The sequence below is a fragment of the Pagrus major genome, chromosome 1 (assembly GCF_040436345.1).
Source record: "Pagrus major chromosome 1, Pma_NU_1.0".
In the NCBI taxonomy this organism is placed as follows: Eukaryota; Metazoa; Chordata; class Actinopteri; order Spariformes; family Sparidae; genus Pagrus; species Pagrus major.
In genome coordinates this window covers 3,322,827-3,338,050 of record NC_133215.1, presented here as the reverse complement: position 1 = coordinate 3,338,050, position 15,224 = coordinate 3,322,827, and the positions used below count along the sequence as shown (strand labels likewise).

The 15,224-nt window shown below is 44.6% G+C and overlaps 2 protein-coding genes across 3 annotated transcripts in view; both read right to left on the bottom strand.

Annotated features, from left to right (window-relative positions):
• nup133 (nucleoporin 133) overlaps positions 1 to 117 on the bottom strand; it is a 426,297-nt gene extending 426,180 nt beyond the window's left edge. The window contains exon 1 of the mRNA XM_073494865.1: positions 106 to 117. The gene's annotated coding sequence lies outside the window, so the exon portion shown is untranslated. The remainder of the gene's footprint in view (positions 1 to 105) is intronic.
• The window catches only part of vps54 (VPS54 subunit of GARP complex), a 20,844-nt gene extending 5,975 nt beyond the window's left edge, over positions 1 to 14,869 (bottom strand). Inside the window, exons 1-16 of one of the 2 annotated variants that reach the window (XM_073495199.1) lie at positions 14,771 to 14,869; positions 9,704 to 9,869; positions 9,163 to 9,398; positions 5,707 to 5,791; positions 5,207 to 5,241; positions 4,659 to 4,790; positions 4,134 to 4,519; positions 3,548 to 3,674; positions 3,133 to 3,162; positions 2,053 to 2,160; positions 1,891 to 1,946; positions 1,429 to 1,525; positions 873 to 1,192; positions 605 to 734; positions 300 to 481; positions 1 to 26 (exon numbers count right to left, since the gene is read on the bottom strand). The exon at positions 1 to 26 is cut by the window's left edge and continues 87 nt beyond it. In XM_073495199.1, coding sequence (XP_073351300.1) covers positions 1 to 26; positions 300 to 481; positions 605 to 734; positions 873 to 1,192; positions 1,429 to 1,525; positions 1,891 to 1,946; positions 2,053 to 2,160; positions 3,133 to 3,162; positions 3,548 to 3,674; positions 4,134 to 4,519; positions 4,659 to 4,790; positions 5,207 to 5,241; positions 5,707 to 5,791; positions 9,163 to 9,398; positions 9,704 to 9,839 — 2,086 coding nt within the window. In that variant the 5' untranslated portion in view covers positions 9,840 to 9,869; positions 14,771 to 14,869. The remainder of the gene's footprint in view (positions 27 to 299; positions 482 to 604; positions 735 to 872; positions 1,193 to 1,428; positions 1,526 to 1,890; positions 1,947 to 2,052; positions 2,161 to 3,132; positions 3,163 to 3,547; positions 3,675 to 4,133; positions 4,520 to 4,658; positions 4,791 to 5,206; positions 5,242 to 5,706; positions 5,792 to 9,162; positions 9,399 to 9,703; positions 9,870 to 14,770) is intronic. The other variant, XM_073495271.1, reaches the window with a different exon arrangement.
• Between the last annotated feature and the right edge of the window lie 355 nt (positions 14,870 to 15,224).

The following is a 15,224-nucleotide window of genomic DNA, read 5'->3' as shown; positions in this document are numbered from 1 at the left end:
TCCAGCGCTCGTTATCCAGGAGGAGGCTGCAGGGACACCAAGCAACAAACATCAGGACACAACGCACACAACGGCATCTCTGCAACCACGGAGCGAGTTTACAGAGTCAAATTCAACAGCTTAAGTCTGTTTACACTTCTCAGGGTTTGTACAGACACAAAAATGAAGAAATTTAGCTCCGACGGCCAAAGTACAGTCAGAGAAACCAGCTGAAGAGAAAATCCACGACATGAGCTGAGAAAAGATCTGAATTCTGGGTGAGTTGGCATCAAACGACTCATATCTGAGCTGCTGCTCACCTGAGTTTGGTCTTGCGTTCCTCGTGGAAGCGGTGGACGAAGCGGTTGGCCTGGCTCTGCAGCGCCCCCCTCAGGGAGACGCTGCGCCTGCCGCACAGCTCCTCTGTGTCCCTGACGAACGCCTCCACCGCCTGAGAGAGACACACGAACTCGGCCGAGCTCAGACGCTCCAGAGAGCCGTCCTGTTGGAGACGGAGACTCTTATGTCAGGCCTTACACTAAACAGATACAACTGGTGGTAAACTTGGGATTAAAGACTGGGCCAGTTGATGATGTCATCATTAATGGCCGGCGCCGTCTCGTACCTTGGCTCTGGCTGTGAGGACTTTGACGCAGCGGTCGTGGCTGACGTCCGAGGCCGAGTACAGCAGCTCCTGGATGTTGTTGATGACGCGGTTCAGCTCCAGATCACTGGGCATCATGTTCTCACCGGACCTGAGGACAAAACACACACTGGTCATTGTATAAAGTCAGTCAGAACAGCGCCACCCTCTGAACAGTCCTGGTACCTACAAACCAAACTGGACTCTTCTGAGGCCCATTATCAAATCAGAAACATGTTCAGTGACGTACATGAAGCTCTGCTCTCTGCTGACGATCGTCTCCGTGGTCCCAGACGCTGAGTCGCTGCCGGCAGCCTGGATCCTGGAGCCCATCACAGAGTTCTGATCCTGAACCACCGCTTGCTGGTTCTGCTGAGCCTCGTTCAGAGCGTCGCTGATGAACAGACCCTCGTGGGTGAGGTAGGCCAGCTCGGCCTCCCCCTGCAGGGGAGACGGGCCGGGGGAAGCCTCCTGACCTGCAGCGCCTGAACCGGCCTCCTCCAGGAGCCGGATCTTCTGGTTCGAGGCCAGGACCTCCAGGACCACGTTTTTGATCACGTACAGAGTGGCCTGACAGACGGACACAGATAAATCAATGACAGGGCTGCTGCAGAGTACGATTCAAGCACTTTCAAGGTACCTGAATCAAGCACCGTCACTCTTGAAGCCTTTACTATCACATCTTAATGGTTGAGTTTTGATGCTTGATCTGTGATAACTGAACCATCTGTTAAACACTAACTGAACGAGGAGAGTCCATCAGGTCTGATCATTTTCTAAAACTGTGTCTGAGAGTTGGGACCCACCTTGATCCTCTGCAGGAAGAGAAGGAAACTCTCGAAGACGTTTTTCAGCAGCTCAAACCACTGAGGAAACGTCATCACACGCATCTGGTCAGCTAGCCTGCACACACACAGTTTACACACTGTTAAAAAACATCCTGTACATTAAACTGCATGTATATGAACTGAAAACATGAAGCTGTGAGGTGGATCACTTTGTTTTAAAAGGGGACATCTGTAAGAAAAGGCCTCTCAGACATCTCTGCAACACAGAACAGAGACTCGGCCAGAAACTGAACTAACATCATCAGCAGAGTGTGAAGAAACATCAGTGCTGACGTTCTGTCAATTTCTCTTACGGATCGCTCCTTTAACATCGGACACATTCACGTCTCACTGATGTCGTTCTAAAACCCACAGTGATCCAGTAAAACCAGTACGAGCCACAGCACAAAGCAGCTGAGCCACATTCACATTTCTACTCACTTAGTGACGACTTCAGTGTCAATTTCTTCTATGTGCAAAACACTTTCTGCTACACACTGCAAACACAAACAAGACAGACTCATTCGGTTGTTTCTTCACATAATAACTCTTTAAAATGTGTTGTTACGCTAATATAAATGACTATTATCCGAAGAGTCGTACCTGAGCGACGATGGCCTTGGCAGCCATAATCATCTCATCGCTGTAAATATCCAGGAAGTCCAGTTTCCTCTGCCGCAGCAGGCCGAACACCAGACACTCCAGACGCTCCTGACGCACACGGACGACAACAACCGTCATTCAGTTTCATAGAAATCAGGATTTTCTCCCACAAGCGTCAATCAAACAAGCAAATTATCACAAGCAACAAAACCATAATTAAAATGATCCACAATTATTTCAACAGAAAACTCACATTTAGACGAAACAAGTATTTCCTGAGTGTTGACACAATTTCTTAATCACTTTTTATCTTTAAACAAACTAATCAAAACTATGTTTTCACTGTAATTTAAAATTAATTTATTAGAGAAGGCTCAGTCCTCATAATCATTATTATGATTATTAGATACATTTGTCTTTATTTTCTTTAATGATTCATTGTCAAAGGAAAGTTATTAAAAACAATATTAAAATCCTACTTTATGTCTACAGGATTCATCTGAGAATAAATATTAATAAACATAGAAATTAAAAAACAGCCCAAATTCACAGTTTATTCTCCAGAATCAAAATCAAACACATTTATTCACATTCAGTGTTTTTAACCTGCGTGGAGACCAGATGGATTCAACAGCTTCAGGGTAATCAATCGAATTTTAACTTCTTCAGTCTTCATCATATATCGACAGGATCGTTTCATTTGAAATATTCAAAAGATTTTTGTTTGACACGAGTTACTGTGTTTTTCACGGCTTACACTCCTTTTCTTATCTCCTAAACACGGAAACATAACAAATAAAATTAAGCATTTTCCAAACGAGGTCTGGAGCTTTGTTGAGATCTGAATCATCCTGCAGCTGTTAACTCCACCCGTCTGGCACTCCGAGCACATTAAAACAAACCCTCCCGTTATTAACTGCAGGCAGCGATTGATCGATCACTGATACCCGATTTCAGCAGCAGGCGAGATTTCATGGATTTGATGTGATTTCACTGTGTGTGTGTGTGTGTGTGTGTGTGTGTGTGTGTGTGTGTGTGTGTGTGTGTGTGTGTGTGTGTGTGTGTGTGTGTGTGTCCCACCTTCTGTGAGGCAGCGGTTGGTGTGTGAACCTGTGACGGGCACAGCGTTCGTTAAAACAAAACAATTCACACGACTGTTTCCTTTCACCTGCTCAGTGACTCCAGGTGGAAACTAGCTGGTCGATAAATCTGGTGTGAAGCATCGTTTCACTTTAAGATTCAAGTGTTTTGTACATTAATAGATTTAATTAACTAAACAGAGCTGTGAAGTGTTAAACTCTGCTACTTCCCAGCAGCGTCCCGTACACCTGAGTGCAACTTATTGGCCGATACGTAAAGTTCAGGTATCAGAGTCAGTGTCGGGAAAGAAAACAAACAGATGTTATCACAACCTCTCTGTCTGGAGTCGGTGGTAAAGACGTATAAAGGCGACACACAAAGGATGAATAAATGCTTTGGAGGAGTTTGTTCAGACCTTCTCCAGGACCTGCGGCTCGTCCCTCAGGCTGCGGTTCAGGTCGCTGCGGGCGTACATGCTGAAATCCTCCACCATCATCTTATCGATCAGCTTCTCCAGCTCACACAGCTGGGAGCCCAGATGTCTGAGGGAGGGACAGACACACAGACAGACAGACAGACAGTCAGTCTGTGGTGATGCAGCTGCAGTTTGTGTGGTTTCTGTCTGACTTAATGTCTTCCTTCCAGTACTTCCTGTACTGAGCCTTTAAAGTTCTGTGTCTGAACAAATCTTCTTTAATCATCTGTCATCTCTGTTCTCGAGTGTTCGTGAAATAAAAATAGACTTAAAATGAACTTCTGTCAGCTAAAAGTGACGTTTCCAAACTGATCAGGAGCTTCAGCTGCTTCTCATCTTCCTCCACGATCCATTTTTGCTTTTTTTAATTAATAAGATAAGATGTACCGTTATTGATCCCCGTACGAGAAATACAATTTGGCACAGCAGCAAAAAGGAACAAACAGTGAGCAAAAATAAAAAGTACCGGTGCGAGGTACTATTAGTGTTGCTACAAATATGTATATCTAATGTTTCCGACCCTCACCTGAAGCTGTGGATCCCCTGCAGCTCCTGCTGCAGCACCTCCTTGGTGGTGGAGATGAGCTCCAGCGCTCCGACGAACTCGGAGGTGGAGAGCAGCAGCTGCACGGTGGGCTGCGTCTGATGCACCGCCGCCATCAGCTTCAGCTTGTTGTGCAGCTTCACGCAGTTGTTGCGGGTGAGGGCGGTGCGGAGGGCCGTCAGAGGCCCCTGGCACATGACCCGGTCAATTGCGGCGGTCCGGCCCCGCAGGACGGCCACGGCCCGCTGCGTCTCCTGCAGCCGGTCCTGCAGCTCGTGCTGCGAGGACATGGCGTGGAAAAACGCCTCGGAGCGAAGAGAGATCTGCCGGGCGATGCTCACCTCCACCACATCAAGGTAGTGACTCAGCTGGACGGAGACAAACAGCTGATCAATATCTGCACATGACACACACACAGACACAGACACAGACACAGACACAGGCACAAACACAGACACACACACACACACTGTGTTGTGCGATCTGCGGATGTTGTTGTGTGTTCACCTTCTCCTGCAGCAGCTTGGACGAGGCCACGTCTCTGCTGCTCTTCCCTCCGGCACTGTTGAAGTGCGACCAGGGCAGGACGGTGTTGAAGGTGGCCGGGTCCTCCAGAGCAAACTCAGGCTTCATGAAGATCTGCAGTCAAAACGTAGACAAACAGGACGGAGTGAGAAACCCAGAAACCACCAAATATCAAGCTAAGAAGTGTTGTGACCCTGGGAACGATGCAAAACTCTCAAACTCATGATTTTGCTTTTCATCCTAGAAGTTAGAGCCTCCGTGTAACGATGCAGGTGAATCCACTCAAAGGTCAAAGGAAAGATGAGGGGAAATAAAGGCTGAAAGAAATGAATACACTCCTCAGAACTAGTTATGATATCGGGATACGGGTGCAAATATTACAGTTTCACTCATGGAGAGTCGTGTATCGTAGTTGGTTTTGCTTGTTGAGCTGCTTCAGCTCAGTTGTGGGGCTATAAACACTAGAATATCCTGATATCTCTGAATTTTGAGCAGTGACAGAACAGCAGGAGAAGAGTAGAGGTTGTTACCTTCGGGACTTGTTCCAGCTCAGCTCTGGATTTATCTGGAGGAAACGAGAGAAGCTTTGGATCAGTAACTTGTTGGTTTTCAATACGTCTGGTTTTGATTTTGTTTATTTTACATTTTGGAATCAAATCAAGTTTCAATCTGGAATTGAAATCGTGACGCCGCGACTGATGTTGTCGTCGTTAAAGGCTCGACTTAGAGCCTCTCAATGAAAACAGATTGCTTTCGTCGTTGATCCGTTTTTGACTTTTAAAATCTGAAAAATGTTTATTTTTTTGTGTCATTTAAATTTTTCGACCAATCAGGCGTGTTGCTGGTCAGAGCTCATGTTCAGATGTCAGGCCTGTCCCTGGCTTTGTGCGGGGAGGTTTGTGTACACACTGTGCTGTGAGGATGTCCTGTTTGTGTACAGGATGTGTGTTTTCTCTGATCATTTCATGGCCTGTAGACGAGTCCGTCGGGGAGCTTCCTGCAGCTGCAGCAGCTGGTTAATAATTCATACCGTGGTTGGTGGTGATACTTGAGACGGCGTCCACGTCGTCTTTGTTGGGACAGATCGTCTTGCAGCGTTCGTGGATTCTTTCCCTCTAAAAATAAAAACAGAGAGACAAAAAGATTCAAGCGTTTTGGCTAAAAGCCACACTTGACTTCCCTGTGAAGTAAAGTGAACAGTTTGGCCTGAAGGTGGCGCTAAACGACAAAAACATGACAGCGGACAAAGGCCACAGTTCCTGCGCCCCGAGAGAATAATAAAGCAGCTCGCTGTAGGAATAAGGAAACATTCTCAAACATGAAGGAGGAAATTAACACAGCAGTGACACACAAACGAGATCAGTGATGTTTCTAAAAGCTGCAGAGCTCTGACAGGAAGAGAAAGGAGTCGGTCCAGGGATCAGAGACGAAAGAAAGAAAACACAAATGTTAGAAAACTCATCCTGAAAGTGAAACTACACTCTGCTTCGCTGAGAGGTTTTATGACCAAACTTTTATATCCTTTTACAACCACTGTGTAAGGAAGTGAATATTAAACTAGGTTAAAAAAGGAGGAGGAATAAAAAGCTGCTGAACGAGCACAGTTAAGATGTTAACGAAGCTTCAACACTGAACAGGAAGAGAGAGGAGAGTAAACCAGAACACACACACTGGTGTGGTGATCGCTATCTGGATCTGCAGCTCAATGAACCCCGACATCACATGAGGACAAAATAACTCAAGTCAACATATTTTAATACTTTGTAAGGTCTCAAATTTAGAAAACCTTAAATGTCAGCACTGAGGAAATCAAATTTTTAAAAAAAGGAGCTTTCAGGGTAAAAACTGCTGCAACAAACAGGTTTCATTGTTCATTCACTCTTCTAGGAATCAAAAATGAATGAGTCACAAACTCTATTATACGATACTGAGGAATCTTTGACATTTTCTGCAGTAACAACACAGGAAACAGCCCACGTTTGCGGCTCCTCCCTCGCGCAGTGTTACCTACAATATACCCAGCTGTGGTGCACCACGACAGTTTCACGACACCCACAACAGAATCAGGAATCATGAAAAGAAATCATTGAGCTGAGCTGTTCACACGTAGAGACACGACACTGCTGTGATAGACGGCAGAGATCGAGCCGCGTGTCGCCACTGATGTTCAGCTACTTCACCAAGTCTGCTATGATATGAAAGAAATCCTCAGAGGAACAAGGAGCCCTCTAACCTGGTACACTGGGTTAGAGGGTTAAAAAATATTCATGTTTACTTCAGAGGAAGAGCGGTTACTGGGCTGATATTCAGCATTTTCATGATTATTGTTATCTGTGACTTTTCTGTCAGATCGCTGATAAAATAATCTAATTTAAAAATGTGCTACTTTGTCTGTGATGCAGTTTCCTCGCACACGACGTCCCGCCCACAACTATATCTGATATCTGACACGGCCTGCAAACACGGAATAATGTCACTCTGCAAAGTCACTAATAACTACAGAAATGTAAAAGCAGAAAAATAAAGTACCTGAAAACTGTAGTTAAGAACAGAACTTGAGTAAATTGTACTTTGGTTTATTCCAAATGAATATGGATTTTCAGTGTCCTTGATTTCTAATAATCGGTATCAGCTCTGAAAAAAACATCATCATATCCGTCTACCTTACATTAAAACGACATGATTACGATTTCAGCATCTATTTATCAATAATGCTGCAGTGAGAGAAAAGGAAGGCGACGACAGATGTCGGTCAACGTATTTCAACAAAAGGAAAAAACATCATCTGCGTGTGAACAAGAGGAAAATGTTAAATACACGTGTTGATTGTGTCAGTTTTACTCGTACAGGAGCATCAAATCACAACACAGTTATCTCACGATGCTCTCGTACGCAGCAGGTGGAGGTCAGACTCTTTCATTTACCCAGCATTCCCCTGTGAGCAGGCACAGCGGTGAGGACAAACTGCTTTTGTGCCGAGGGCCTTAAAAACAACGCTGACATGCTCCGATGCAAACTGAAGTACGAGGCTACAACAAACCAACCCTGCATTCTAACATCAACACTACCAGACTGTTTAGTTCGCAGGAAAACACTTATTATGTCCCGATACAAAGTCTGTTGTGTGCGTGCTTTTCTAGCTATTCTGACCCACAATCCTCTGCACAGCGGAAGATACATCACATCACGTTGTGTCGCGCAAATATAAAAGAGCCGAGAGAGCAGAAACATGTGACCGCTCACTGACAGATAAAATGACATTTAAGTATCAGTACTACGTTCTTTGCACTTCAAAATTTCGTGCCAAGGCCGCAACGGATGTAGGAGCAAGAGAATCAAAGTTCAGGCTGCACTGCCATGATGAAGTGGTATTTCCCAACTGTATTCATACAGCAGGCAACAGTACGCACTTTGAACGGACCCCAAGTCTGTCAGGTCCAAAGTTAAAGTGCGTCTGGGGTAAACTTCCGTCTTTGTGTTTGCATTGATGGACTGTTTCTCTGCTGAGACGCAGCAGAAGGATGTGATGGATGTGTTAAAAAACAACAGGAAGTCATTGCAGCAGTGCTGTTACACACAGCGCACTGAGGAGTTTGAGGTCATTTACAACCGTCAGAACCTGCTTGCAATGATTTGTGTCAAAAACCGTAAAAAAAATTCTTCTCGCAGACGATTCTGAACAGACGAGCAACACATTTTAAATTCAGCGTGACTCACACGTTCTGAGGAAGTCAGATCTGTTAATAAAACGTCCTTAAATGCACTTAGCTTCATGGAAAAGAAGACTTTCCTCATAACTGCAGAACCTGCCTGAGAATCAATGTGTTTTTTTGGTTTTGTTATTGTCAAGTGTTCACTGCAAACAGGAACCTCTAACAGCTGACTCAGCAGACTTTGTATGGACCCAAATGTAAACACACAAACATGGGGAAGACAGTCTGTGTGAATATGGCTCCATAGAGCGACACAGGGACGACTCCTGTATCCTGGAAATCAGCTGACGGTTAGCGGTTGCTAACAAGTGTCTAAATGAGACTACAGAGGTTGTCGGGGACATTAAACGTCCTCACAGCGAACACGGAGACTCATCTGCTCACTAGTCCGTCTTCACAGGCCACTTTAGTTACACACTGTTCTCACTCTGACTTTACAACTTGTGCATTGATCAGTTTATAGAAAACCTGGATAGTAATTGTAATAATGCAAAATCAGAAAGTGGACGATGGGATGCATGTTTCCGTTTCGTCTCTTTATATGTATTTTAAATTTAAGAACATAATAGTGAATGTGACGTGGATGAAAACACCAAAACTAATCTGCAGGAGTTGAAAATGCTTCAACAGGAACCTCGACACACTCAGGACAAGTTAACTTCTGGTACATCTCAACGTAAACATGACAGAAGTCGACCACACCCTCCTTCAATCTGCACCGTCAGCAGCGAGTCCTCTGAGGTCTGAGCTGAATAATTCAGCGTGGGAGTTACCTGAGCCATCTCCTGCAGGTAGGGCCCGAAGTGTTCCCGGGTGATGTTGGGGAGGTAGAAGGAAGGCATCACCTCCGTCTCGGCGAAGTCCAGCCCCCATGTTTTGGTGAAAAAGTCAGACTCCCGTTTGGCGAGCCGCGGGTCGTTCAGCGCGGCGGGGAGGTTCACCTTCGAGCTGTACACCGTCCACCTGTCGTGCTCCGCCACCACGGACGGGCACAGGCCCCGCCCCTCACCTGCAGGACCACATTAAACAGCGTGTTCACACAGGGAGTCTGGTGATGCTGTGGTTATTAGGTTGAAACAGTGTGTTCACAAACATGTGCTGCTGACACTGGCAGGTTAACAGACACCTAACGTGCAGTGGGTCAGAACGTGACTTCAACATAACACCTGTAGAGCTGTTCACTTATGGTCGACTCAGCTGATTCGAGGTCTGAACAGCCTCTGACAAACTGATGATGTCACCAGCGTCTGTTCTGCTTCAGTCTAACTGATGGATAGATAAATAAAAGACATTAAAGACTGCAGCGGCTCCCACCTGTCGGCTCCTTCGGACAGACGTCAGGCAGGGACCGGATGGGCCGGCATCGATGGGGGGAGGTATCCCGCTCCTTTGGATAGATCCCATCTCGGCCTCCGCGAGGCACTGGGGATGACCTGTGGCTGGAGGCCATGGCATTGGGACTCGCCTCCCAGGAGGCTAGCTGCAGACAGACGGACAGACACGAAGAGCTGACGTCACAAACAGGTTTTACTGTGACACACATTCAGGGAACAATGGAAAATACTGCAGTGCAGCTTTATAGACAAAGCTGACATTATTCTATAGTTTTCGAAAATGTTCAACAATTTCCTAAAAACAGCTGTTCGGTGGAGCTTTAACCAAAGAAACAGGAGGACATAGAGCATTTGTTGGGGACTATTTTCAGCGGCGGATTAATCCCATCTGGTGCTCCAGTGAGTATTTATGGTGGCAGGATGGGGTGTGTGTGTGTGTGTGTGTGTGTGTGTGTGTGTGTGTGTGTGTGTGTGTGTGTGTGTGTTCATGGTGCAGGAACAATGGAGCTCTATGGTACAGAAGAAGAAGAAGATACATCAGACTGTGACACACACGTTACACTTTGTTGTCCACAAGAGAAATTTACTGTCACTCGTCACCATTAATGTGTTTGATCATTTCATCCACTGGCTGATTCTCCGTTTGACTCAAGTGTCGGTTTCGTCTGAAGGACAGGAAGTGAAACCTGCTCAGAGCGGCTGCTGCAGAACCGAGAACTGGTTTTGCTTGTTTCATTGTTCTGTGCAGCGGGTTGAAGGTGGTGACGCTGCCGATTCACAGCTCAACCACCGTCCAGCCACCGCTCGGCTCATCGCTCCATCAAGAACAAACTTACTGACAACCACAGTTCAGCAACAACATGAGTTATTTAAAGATGTCAGCTGGGACTAATTTACCACATTTTTCACAAGAGCTGAAGTCACAGTCCTTCGGTTCCCCTCATGGGACCTTATTTGATAAAACGTTTGTCTGGTACCGATGATGTATCGACCCTGTTTGAATCATGTTTGTCATCAAACTAATGAAACATCAGCCTGAAAACACGTCGTTATAAAGAGACACAGCCGACAGAGTCGTTAGTGACGTCGTCTCCTCACTGAAACATCGTAGAGCTGCTCCTGTATATCAGCAGCTCACAGAACTGAACCAGAACCAGAACTGCAGTTGTCACTATGAGCAGATTTATTGTGATGTTCATCTTGTTTACGAGCTGTTCTGAGCCCAGTCGGCTCCATGTTGGTGCTGATGAGACGTTCACTGAGGCTTTAACACAAAACTACATGAGGTTTTACTTTAATTACATCAAACTGACACTTTACTGACCTGAAACATCTTTAAACTGACAAACATCATGTGTGTGATTCATGACACAACTCAAACAGGATCAACACATTATCTGTCTCTTCATCACTACCAGACTAAAGTTTTCTGAAATAAGGTCCCATGAGGTCGACCGGTGACTTATATTAATGAATATTACCACATTACTGCATTTTCCACTTGTGACATTTAATGAGATAACACAAGATAATCATTACTTACAGCTCAACAGAGAGGAATATTATCATCCAACAGGAGTCGAGTTTGTGTTCGCCTGATGAATTAAGTCCAATGTTCTCTCTTTTTTTAACTGTTCAGCTGCTAAAAGCTGCGCTGTGTTCACCAGTTCGTCTCTAACTGTGTCACTCTGCTGCTGAGCAGCTGGCTTTTATCAGAAAACAGCTGCTGCTTTAGAAAACGATGCTGAGACTGAACCAAACCGTAAATATGTGATGAAAACCAAAACTATAACTGACATGAAAAGACCGCGGAGGAAACGCAGAGGCAGGTGATGATCCTCTGTGGGTTTGTCGCTACGAGCAACAACTTTCATATTACAGAGTCACGTGAGGCAGTTTTAATGTAAATGACTAAAGAAGCTCATTTCTCCACATGAAGTAAAAAATCCTCTTTATTCTATACGTATGTATTAAAAAAGCAGCATTTGGGTGTCAGCATGAGTGAGCTGAGGAGAGTGGATATCTTCAGTTGATTAACTGATCAGTAAACAGGAAATCCATCCGCAACTTCTCTGATGAGATATTGATCGTTTCAAGCCAAAATGTGAAACAATCTCTGGTTCAAGCTCCTCTGATTGTTTCAATTTGCTGCTTTTCTTCGTTCTATGTGACTTTAAACTGAATTTCTGTGTTTTTTTACCGTTGATAATTAAAAATGTCGCGTTTTGAGCTGCAGGAAAGGAGATCCAACTAAAACAATACTCATCTGGTGCAGCTCTTTATAAAACAGTTCACCCACAAATCTAAAATCAGTCCTCATCTAATCATCCTCATGCTGATATAAAGTCAGGTGAAGTGTCGTAGTCCACAAAACATTTCTGGAGCTTCACAGTAAAACAGAGTTGCAGCGTTATCTCTAGAAGATAACCTGGTGAAGGTCGAAGTACCGAAACATCCACCAGCTGATATATCAGTTGAGCTCTAGAGTGGAAGATAACTGAACTTTCATTTTTGGCTGAACTGTTGTTTTAAACTCTGCTACATTACGAGCACTGTTTGTGACTGCAGAGCTTCATTCACCTCATCTGTCCTCCCTGAAAAACACCGATTACACAGAAAAGACTTGTGAAACGAGTGAGCAGCACAGGATGTGAGGCGGAGATGTGATAATGTAATCTGACTGCTCAGACCGCGGAGGTGTAAAAACCCTCTGCTGATAATCCCATCACACTGATGAGAGGATTAGAGGGACGGTCTGCAGCCTCGCTGTCACTACCACAGCTGTTTTTAGCTTCTGTCTGTCTGCACATTAAAAACATCTTTGTCTCGTGCTGAACGACAGAGGAAACATGTCAGAAGCTTCAGAGCAGCTGTCGCAGCCCGTTTCCAACACCTGTCAGGTAAAAATAGAAATAACTGCCCGATTTATTTGTTTTCTGGGACAGATGTGCTGCTTCTGAGGATTTAAATGAGACTACGACAGATTAAAGTCACGGTGATGTGTTTCTTTTTATGCCTGCAGGTACATCAAGTAAAAATCTCTTAAGATGCAGTTTGGATCGGTGTTGCAACAAAAAGATAAAGACAGAACCGTATTTATTGGGTCTTTACTGTTTCCATCAACGTCTGTTGGAAGAAAGATTCTTTACACACTGACTGGACTCCAGCTCCTGAGCAAAGTGATGAACAGCCTTTCAGAACCATTATTTCCTCCTCCGAGTTATTTTTGTTTGACCCGAAGAGATTTTAACATAATGGAAAACGATAAATCATCAAAGACAGAAAACACAACAGCGATGACTGCACAGAAATAATCCTGATCTAATATAATAATGGGGACATGTTCAGGATTTAGCTGGAGGAAATAAAAATAACACAAACACAGACTGAGAGTAAACTCTGTCAGTGTTACTGTTCACAGTGAGACATTAAACAGCTGCTAATCTAAACACTCAGGATGACACAAATCTTCTTGTCGGCCCAGACGTGAAGTCAAAACACACTCCTGCTCTGCAAATCTTTCCTCCCTCTCCCATTCACTTCAACTGAAGCTCAAACGACTGATGAATACAAGAATGCGTTTCCTGTTTCAGTGCAAGGATCCTTAAAAAAGAAGGACGGGCGGTTACGTCGTGGCTTTGGGGCCAGACTGTGGTGTCAGCTGTGTCGAAGTCTATGGAGACTCACTAAAACCCAACATATCTACTTCGTCTGACTTCTGATGAAGAAACGCCTCCAGAAAATGAAAGAACGCACTCCAGAGAGGAGGTTAACGCCTGGTTTTCTTCTTTTTTTTTTTTAAATCGACACAATGTTCATTCCTCTAATCTAATCAAATGTCAGGCTCCAGTTTTATCACATCATGTGAAACAATATTACACAACAAGACCAGAAAACTGCAGCTTCTCTCTCACACACTGTTTGTGATTGATCAGCTCAACATCCATTTTTAGCCACATCAGAGCGATCAATGTGCTCATCACAAGACTAATGTGACTGACACTCAAACCTGAAGACACTGACTGTCGATTGATCTGCTGACTGTCTTCTGTATTAATCGATTAGTTATTTGGTCTGTAAAATGTCAGAAAATGGTGAAAAATGTGGTTTGTCTCATTTTGTCAACAACCCAAAGACATCCAGAAGTTTGACTCAAACTGATTTACCGGCTTTCAAAATTGTTGGTGAAAACTTTGGCAGCAGGAAAACAACTGATGTCTTGTTGCAGGCCGGAGATAACGAGGATTATTCTCTCGGATGTGATGGAGACACAATAAATAAACACACTCTCTTCGTTTCCATGACGGAATAAACTGAATCAACAAAATATAAACAACTCTGTTTGTATGTGGCGGACCCTGCCACCTTTCTGTCTTCACACAGTGTTCTGGGAGTTTGTATTATTCCCTCATTAATACTGTAAATATTTAAATTCTGAGTGTGAATTTCATCTACAAAACTACACAGTGCTCCTTTAACTTTAAAACAAATATGATAATGAAATAATACAAGTTGAAGTTTGACTGAAAGTCTGTTCAGCATCAGATTAAACTGTTTTAACACACAACATGTAATCTTACTTCTCACATACAAATGTCACATAACTCCTAATGAGAAAACATTAAGGGTTTAATGTTACACTGCACCAGGGTTTAGTGTTGTGTATGTCAAATCAATGCACCGTGCAGCTGTGACAGAGGCTGTGCAGCTAGCTTTAGCTTAGCTCCCGTGCATTCACCGCAGTAACCCTGAACGTCACATCCACTGAGCTGACAGTGAAGGCAACACGAACTGGTGACACGAGACACACAAACACAATTTCACTTTCGGCGACAGGACCGACACAACTCTGAATATCCGCGGCCTGTGTCCAATGCTAACGCTAAAGCTAATGTTGTCAGCGAGTCCAGCCGGGGTTACACGTAGACTGGCTAATGCTAGCATGCTAGCAGGTTAGCCGAGCGGCGAGCTAACTCTCTGACAGGCGGAGCGAAGCCGAGCCGCGCCGGTGCGTTCAGGGACAGCGGAGCCTCTGCCGCTCCCGTACCTGTCGTGTGAAGCACAGCAGCCGGTGTTTGTCCTCTTCACCATCACAGGAACACCGGAGGAACCGGGAGCAAAACACCAGGACACACAGCTGCAGACACCAGCGGTACTCCGACCATCATGCACTGCGCGGGGAGGGTTCTTCTTCTCCTGTCAGAAAGCGCGCTGCTGCCACCTGCCGGCCAGCGGTCAGCGCCACCTGTGGACACCTGGACAAGCTTTATGTCTCTGATCAGTAAATCACTCGTTTATACTATAAAACAATATATTATCCAAATGTTAATAAAAATATAACATTATTTATATCATTATGTTTTTGTCCATCCGTGTGTTATTGTCTGTTCTATATTGTTATTGTGTTATTTAGTGTGTTATTGTCTGTTCTATATTCTTATTGTGTTATTTAGTGTGTTATTGTCTGTTCTATATTCTTATTGTGTTATTTAGTGTGTTAT